The following is an 8,233-nucleotide window of genomic DNA, read 5'->3' as shown; positions in this document are numbered from 1 at the left end:
AGGGGCTGGGGCTGCAGCCCGAGGGATCGCCCACCAGCTGGCAGAAGTCTCCTCCTGGCAGCGGGACGAGCGGCACATCTGGCTCCCCAGCGGTGCCAGCCCCGAGGGAAGGGGCCACCCCACAGCCCAGCGCCTCTCCCGGCACCTGCCACCCACCCGGGACGTGGTTTTCACCAGGCAGTTGTGTGTTTCGGTAACTGGAGAGCATCAACCGAGCTTCCTCCCCCGCAGGAAAGGAAAGGAGGAGCCATTTCAGCAACCGGGCTTTAGCATTTATTGTCAACAAACCTTTTTTTTTTTCTGAAAAGGAGCTACAGATGAATCCCTTTGTCCATCTTCTCAGTGGGAATAAGTGGCAGGATGGGGTGTCCTGTTCCATTCCTGCCTCGTTCCTCTGCTGCATGCACTTTGTGCTCTCTCTTCAGTCCCCGATGTGTGAGAGAGACACTGCCACACCTCCCAGGCATCTGAGATGGCATGAGTGGGAAGCCAAGGCACGGCTGAAACTCCAGCAAGCTACAGGAGCTCCCACATCTGACACACTGCTGCCAGGAGGGGTTCCTCACGAAACCCACCCCTCTCTAAGCCATGGGACCCCCCTCCAACACCTGTGAGAAACACCAGTGCAGCTGAACCTGAGGAAAGGTCTTTTCTGACACAACAGATGCTTGGGTTTTACCAAAGGATTTTGTTTTCTGTGCTCATGACCATCCAGTTCAGGTAGCCAGCACTGCTGTTCTTTGACTGTACCCAAAGCCCTTCCCAACAACCAGGATTTGAAGGCTTCTTCATAGGTGGAAAAGCCAGAAATGAGAAGCAAGGTTAGCAATGTAACCAGACCTCCTGTCCTCCTTCCCTCACCCTCACACAGAGAAGCAGAAGTGGAAAGGAATTCATGGGGCTGGACAGCCTCCACCTGGACAGCTTGAGCTCCAGTCAGCTTTGGGTTTCCAAGACTTCAGAGGATACTGGTGCTATCAGCACCAGACAGGTTAAGTCACAGGCTTGAAGCCTGTTGAGGTCTTGAAGCCACAGGCTGCCCAGCCTGCTCCCCCTCTCCTTCATTCCAAATGTCTCTTTGCTTCCCAAATGTCTTCTCAAATCTGGGGATGATGAAGTCCTTCATCCCAAAGGCAGCCCAGGGTAGCAACCACTCATGAGTGTTTCCAGTTCTGTTTGCCTCCAGCTGGAACTGGGGAAGGAGTGGCAGATGAAGCATCCCTTCCACTTCTGTGACACCCACCCCCCACTCTCACCCCACCTATCAAAGGGATCTGCTAAGGAAAGGATACACGATGTCCTGGTGCTGTCCAGAGGAGGTCCCCTGTCCTGGGAGCTGACCCAGCAAGCTCTGAAGGGTCCCTGACTGCGCCGGCTCCAGCGGGCAGCGACTGCTCTGCAGCTAAGCAAGTCAGAAGAAAGAATGATGTGAAACTGTTGGGCTTGTTCCTTCACACCTCCCTCCCTCAGCTCCACACAGAGCAGAGAGACCTTCACACTGAGCTGGGGGCAATCAAGGGGCTGCTCAATAGGGTGAGAGAGTTCAGGCAGCTGCTGGCATCACTCCCTCTCCAGTTTCAGCACACAGCCCTCAGGCAGCAGGCCAGGCTAGCAGCTCCAGGAGCCCTCTTCATCTCCCTACAAGCTCCTCAAAGGAAGTTCATGGCTCCCCATCAAAGGCTAAAGCCAAGCCCAGGACTCCCCTCCTCATCCTCCCAGGCAGCCACTGCTCTCACCTGGCACAGGAAGAGGCGAAGAGCTCGACAAGTGGCCTCGGGCAGCTCTGCTACGTTGGCCTCTGCTGCCACCTGAAGAATTTGGCTAATTTCTTTTTGAGAAATAATATTGCTGCTCTGATATCTCAGAAACTTGAACAAAGGAAAAAAACAGAGGCATTAAATAGTGAAAGACCCACAGACTCATCTCCTGGAAAGACCTATTTAAGGGGATGCTGCATCACCTTACCCACAGGGCTGATTTTCACCCTACTTCTCACAGAACCAGTGCAAATACCTGTCTTGAGGGTGCTCTGATTTAGAACCAGGCTTATTTTGGTTCAGGCCAGGAAGGAACTCAACCAAACCAGGTAACCTTTCCAAAGGGAAGTAAGAATAGCAACTATTGACAGGCACATCTTGTGTTTGGAGAGGGAAGGTTCACATTAATAACCCCTTCCTCTCCTCCACTGCCACGAGGGCTTTATCCTCACCATTTCTGCTGGGCAGGACCACATTCCCTCTCTTGCTCGCAGGGCAGTAGACTGGGGTGACCCTGCCCTGAAAAGCCACCTCTGTAAGGTCAAGCTGTGATGGCAAGCAGAGCTCTGCTCTCCAGAGAGCCACAGAATGCTCCCTGACTGGCAGTGGCAGTTGCACGTTCTCTGTAGGTTTCGCCCTCTCATCCCAGGGGTCCTAGATGATATAAATAAAGCCCACAAACACCAGGAGAACAGGACGTGCTCACTAACAGCAGTCAGCTCTGCAGGGTGTGGAAGGGAAATTCACTTGGAAGTGCCAGACAGAGGCAGAGCAGCAGCTGAGATGGTGTGTGAGTGGGGGCAAGGTCCAACAACTGCCCCAACCACGCTGGACCAACACACTGGAGAACATGGAGACTGGTCTGCCCTTCCCCTGCTCACCAAAGTCATCAGCCTGAGAACTTCTGGCTGCAGCAAGGACTTCTGGCCCTCACTGAGCAGTGTGAAGAGCAGGAATCGGTGCCAGGGCTGTGAAGCAACATGTAGAGCTGGGAGAGGAGGAGAAGTCAATCAAAGACAGCTTTAAAATCAGCCAAGTGACAGAAAACCCCAAGTTCTCTCTTCTAGACCCCGCGCTGGGAAAGACTAAGGGAATATTTTGCTCTGTTCTTAGTTGCTTTTTAATCTGTCATTCTTTGGGCAGGAGATTAGTCATGAGGACAAAAGCTTAATAGCTTTTTAAAGCAGAAAATACATTTTGTCCATCTTTGTGCTGGCACAGGAAGAGAAACCTTCTCCTGGGGTGCCTGTCATAAAAGACTGAGGGGATATCTTTAGCTCAGGATTTTAAAAATAATACCCTCTGGTTTCAGTATGAGGACAAGTTTTCTGACCATGGGTTTTATTTAGCTGCAGAACACCCTCTGGGGAATGAAGAAAGCCCCATAACAGAAGCTGCACAAGCTGAGGCTGGGTCTGCACCAGAGAACACACCACGGGGACCAGCAGCAATGCAAACAATCCGTGGAGAAAATGTTCTTAACAAGGCACATACAATGATAAATGGAGGTGAGGCTCAGGGTCCTTGTCTCTGACAGCAAGAAATCTCTCACTGAATGGTAAAGTTCAGTGTGATTACCTTGGATTTATTGCAGATGAGGAGCATGGGGTTGACCACTATAACAGGTCAGCTGATAGAACTTGTTCCACCACAACAGCACTTTTAGGAAGGTCCCTTTTCCACTGGCAGCCAGGTAACCTCCCTATTGCCACTACAAGAATCTTTCCCATGGGGAAAACAACACTACAAAAATCATGTCAAATATTCAGGGGCTTATCTGCTAGCTGGTGGAAGTGAGCACCTGGACTCTGTGGCAGGAGGCTGACAATAAGCAGGAGGGTCTGTTCTTCCCCTGACTGGGACATATGATGTTACATTGCTCACGTGGTGTCCATGAGGTCTGATGTGGACTCTGGAAATCACCCCTGGAAATCTGGAACTTCCAGCTTCCATTCCCTCAGGCTGCCTGGTACCCTGTCCTCCCTTCCCCTCTCTCAGGGGCAATCTCTGGCCAAAGCTGTCTGTGTGGAAGACACATCATATTCAGATCCTTCCTCCCCTGTGTTTATATTCTAGGGGTTTGCCACAACTGGCTTGGTAGTGGAAGACTATTCTTTTACTCCTTCCATTCCTCAGCCTTTCACTCTTATCATGCTTGGGGAGTGGGGAACAACTTTTTCCTTTCTAAGCATCTTGGTGTCCAGAGCCATAGTGAGGGCTCAGGCCTGCAGGGCAGCCAGGCACTGGGATTCCACCCCCCAAACCACATCATTACCTTCAGGCATACAAATAATTATTCTTCTTTGGCATAAACTCATTAACCATCTGGCACAGGGCACTACTGGGTGAAAATCAAAGAGCTCAAAACCATCCTAGGAGGGAAATTCAGGAGAAGAAAGAGCAGGAAGACTTTACCAACATCCTGGTTCTTCACATACAGGTATTCCACTAAGGTTTCCAGGCAGGCAACCACAGCTTGGGAGAGCAGCAAGTCCTTCTGGAATATCAAGAAGAGGAAAAAGAGAAGAAAATAATAAAAAAAATAACCAGTCAACAGCTATTGCAAAAGGAAAACTCATAAAGTGTCAGGATCTGAGGAGCATGCAGCACAGGGAAATAACATCCTTCATCTCCTTCACAGGAAGCAGTGTGCTGCAAATTATCTGTCCCATCAAGGAGGCAGATAAAGGCACAGCTACTTTTTCTCAGACTAAACAACAAAATTAAATATCAGCTTCCAAAGAAGAAAGGTGGGAGCCCAACGTGGCTTGGGAGAGTTAAAGGTGAACTGAGGTAGTACCCCTACAGCCCAAAATCACTTTAGTTAAAGGTAAACTGATGTGCTACCCCCCAGAGCACCTCACTGGGGGCCTGAGGGGGACACTGGCATTGGTTACACTTCTCCCACCTCTGTCCCTGTGGGTGTGGTGTCCCTGCAGAGCAGAGATCACCTCATTAGGGCTGAGAATTTCAGCTCAGCAGCAGGGAGTACTTCACAGCTTGATTTCCCTTCTTCCTCCCTGCACCATGCTGCAGCAAGAGCATTTTCCCTCCTCCTCCTCCTCACATTTGATACCTCAAATGCAGGTAGGAGGAAAAGAAAGGGCAGCCCCTAAGGTTCTGCAGCAGGGTGGTTCCCTCTCAGGTTGGCACCCCTGCCTGAAGCCCAACACTAGAGCTGTTCCAAAAGCTGTTGGGTCTACCTGCAGCTGGATGTGCACCCAAAGGTTCTGCAGGCTGACAACAAGGGAGAAGACCTGCTGGGTGACAAGGGGGTGCAAGGCAGCATCCTGCAGTGACACTGGCTGTGGCTGAGCAGCACCTGGGGCTGTGCTTTGGCCCGTGACCACCAGCAGAGAGGAGGAGAAGTCCTGTCTCAGGGCAGCTCTCAGGAACTGCATGATGCTCACTAGACAGGGAGAAGTTTATCAGCATGTGTCCACGTTTTCCTCTCCCCTGCCCTGTGTGTTGCTGCCTGTGCAATGGCATGGAAGAGGGTGAGGAGAGAAAATTTGGGCTTAAGGGCCCACTGGAGCTGCAGATGGGAATGGCAACAGGAGTTCTCTTGTTTGTCTCCTTCCTGTGAGACACTGTCCCAGTTCCAGATGTCACCACCAACCTCCAAGGAAGACTGAACACAGCAGAGCTCCAGACAGTTCCCTTTTTCCCTTTCCCAGTTATGTACACCCAAAGCTTCCAGATTCCCACCAGCACCTCCACCACCCCACTCCACAGTCACCAGTTCTCCCTTGTTGCCTGTGACATGGTACTGGCAGCTGCTTCCAGTCAAATCCCTGCCACAGATGCAAAATACCTAACAGCAGGATTGGCTTCTTCTTCCTGAAGATGACTGCATTCAGGACTTCTGTTAGGTCTAGACAGAGTGTCTGGTGAACCTAGAGGAGGATGAAATAGCAAAGAAAAACCAGTGCTGGTTTGGAGCAGGTGAACAGCTCCCTTACGTACCTCCAGTCCTCAGACACTACCCCATGATGACCATTGAAAACCAAGGGGACAGCAACAGGCTTTCAGGTTTCTGCCCCAGCAGGGACAGTGACATCACTGGGCCCTCAGCTTTCACTCAGCACCAGCTGCCAGCCCTGCAGAGTTTCCAAACCCCAGTGCAGCTCGTTTGCTTGTCTCTCTGTCACTGCTCCCTGCAGTCCCTCTGGCATGTCTGTCAGGCTGCTGAGCACGTGGGGCAGAGGAACAACCACCACCAACCACAGCTGTACTGCAGCCACACAGCCAGGCAGCGACAAGAATCTGGGTGAGAGAGGTGGCAGGGGAAGGCAGCCACAAGGACCACAGGCTGATCCCTTCTAATCATCTTCTGAAGAGAGAAATGTTCAACAGGAGAGCCAGGAGTTCCTCCTGCAACAGGGTGGCAGGGGCTACTTGTCTGAGAACTGACAAGCCAAAGCCTTCCATGCCCTGTGTTTATCCACAGGCTTCTGCCCAAGCCACTGGCAGGAGTAGAGTTAAGATGCAAGCTTGCTACAGCCAGACCAGTCCTCACTATTAACATCAGCCTGAGATGAATGTGGCCACGTCTCAGAGCCATTGTTTCTCCCTGAAAAACTGCAGGCTTGGGGACACAGCCTGGCAGCAGCTCATGTTCTCAGCTACAAAGGCCATAGGCCCTCTTACAAAGGCCTCCAGGATGCTTTAGGGAGCTTCAGCTCTACTGAGCAGCAGAAGGCAGCAAAAGAAGTGAGTCTTCCTCTTAGCCCCTCTCCTTCTCCTCAGCAGCAGAGAAACACTGAAACTCAAAGGTGCTGAAGATTAGAAACACTGCAGAAGTCTTGAACCACTTCCATTTGAGACCTGTATCTGTAGTTTCTTCCCCCATCTCTGGTGCAAGGAGGATTCTGGATGGCCCATCATGGCCCATCAAGCCACACAACAGGTTTATAAGCCACTGACTGATTCTTTTAGTACCAAAAAAGCAAGTTTCCAGCATGGGAGCTGTGTCCCCCACCCCCAGCCTTCCCTTGAGAAAGGCCTTAACACTTCTTTTGCTCTGTCCTGAAGACATCCAAATGGTTTGGATGAGGACGGCACTTGCTCCCCCAAGATTTCTGCCCCTCTTACTCTCCAGTGCCTCAGGTCACAGCCTCCAGTCCTGCTGGAGAAGTGCAGCAGGGAATAACTCATGGACAATAACCAAAGTGCAGGCAAGACAAGCAGATTCCAGGCCAAAGCAAAACCAGCTTCCTCTGTTCATGAAGATTTGGGTTGAATTATTTAGTTTTTTTCAAGGTTTAGCCCTTCCCTGGCTCTGACCACTGGAGTTGCTCTAACCTCAGTCCTGTAGCGATGCTGACAAGCTAAGAGAGATGCCACCAAGAGCCACCCAGAGCACAGCAAGGAGTCCTCAGGTGCCAGCAGAGCAGCTTCAGGGGGAGGGGACCTCAGCCAGGTGCACTCCAGAACCTTCTGCAGGAGATCCAGCAAGGGCACGTTGGAGAGCAGCACAGCCACTGCTGTGGGGCAGAGACACAGCCAGAGAGGTTAAAGCTCAGGTTAAAGCAGCCTGAGAAGCAGCAGAGGAGAGCAGAGCACAGCCCTGCAGCCCCAGCTCCCCAGAGGGAGGCTGTCCAGTTACACTGGGATCCATCTCCCACAGCACAAGCAACTGGCAGCTAAGAACAGGACAGGCCTTCAGGCAGCACAGCTGGGAGGGTGTTAGAGCTGTTCTCTGTTATTGTTTCATTTTTTGCACCATGGCAATACTGGGATGCTTCCAATGAGGCACCAAAGCCTCACTGCTGTGTTTTATGGAGAAGAAAACCAGAGTGGTTCTCTCCACAGCTGACCACTGAATCATCAGGAGGCAGCAGAAATAAACTGAACCAAACCAAACCCCTCAACCTCAAAAACTTCATCCCAAATACAAAAGGGTCTTTGTTAACTGTGGTGCTGTGTCCAGAGGAGGAAAAATCCACCTTACCTGCTGAGACAGTTAGAACACAGCCTCTGATGACCAAGCTACAACCTTACTGAGATTAACTTAACAATCTTGCCTCACCTCTCTGCTGACTACAAGGTGTTGTCTGATGAAGGCTCCAATAGAGAAAATTCAGGGATGGTTGGAGGAGGTCAGTGTCCCTGGGCCTGCATCTCCCACAGAGATTACTGACTGCAAACAAAAGAACATGCATAACACAGACACTGACCTGACAGGCACCTCGGCACCAGAGAGTCAGTCACTGGGGAGAGAATTCAGACACAGGGGTCAGCCCCAAACAGCCACGTGCCTGTCTCAGTTGGTGACCAGCCAGGGGAATGGCATGGAGAGCTGTGCTCCCACTCTCCCCAGCTCTGCTCACACCAGGAATAAATGTGCCATGTTTGCTGGGAGCATCAAACACTTAGGAACAAGGTCTAGCAAGGGTCTGGGAGGGAAATCCAGGACTGCAGGGCTCAGCAGAACTGCCACAGGAGAGCTTTTGGAGAGCTGAAAGGCTGAGTAA

The 8,233-nt window shown here is 51.5% G+C and overlaps 1 protein-coding gene across 1 annotated transcript in view; it reads right to left on the bottom strand.

Moving 5' to 3' along the window:
- Window positions 1–1,264: 1,264 nt before the first annotated feature.
- The window catches only part of MEI1 (meiosis inhibitor 1), a 32,139-nt gene continuing 25,170 nt past the window's right edge, over window positions 1,265–8,233 (bottom strand). The window contains exons 20-27 of the mRNA XM_008937676.1: window positions 7,789–7,899; window positions 7,062–7,243; window positions 5,572–5,653; window positions 4,961–5,166; window positions 4,173–4,254; window positions 2,639–2,745; window positions 1,737–1,868; window positions 1,265–1,402 (exon numbers count right to left, since the gene is read on the bottom strand). Of these exons, the coding sequence (XP_008935924.1) occupies window positions 1,265–1,402; window positions 1,737–1,868; window positions 2,639–2,745; window positions 4,173–4,254; window positions 4,961–5,166; window positions 5,572–5,653; window positions 7,062–7,243; window positions 7,789–7,899 (1,040 nt within the window). The remainder of the gene's footprint in view (window positions 1,403–1,736; window positions 1,869–2,638; window positions 2,746–4,172; window positions 4,255–4,960; window positions 5,167–5,571; window positions 5,654–7,061; window positions 7,244–7,788; window positions 7,900–8,233) is intronic.

Source organism: Merops nubicus, unplaced genomic scaffold (assembly GCF_000691845.1).
Source record: "Merops nubicus isolate BGI_N331 unplaced genomic scaffold, ASM69184v1 scaffold31723, whole genome shotgun sequence".
Taxonomy (NCBI): domain Eukaryota; kingdom Metazoa; phylum Chordata; class Aves; order Coraciiformes; family Meropidae; genus Merops; species Merops nubicus.
This window is presented reverse-complemented; position numbering and strand designations above follow the sequence as displayed.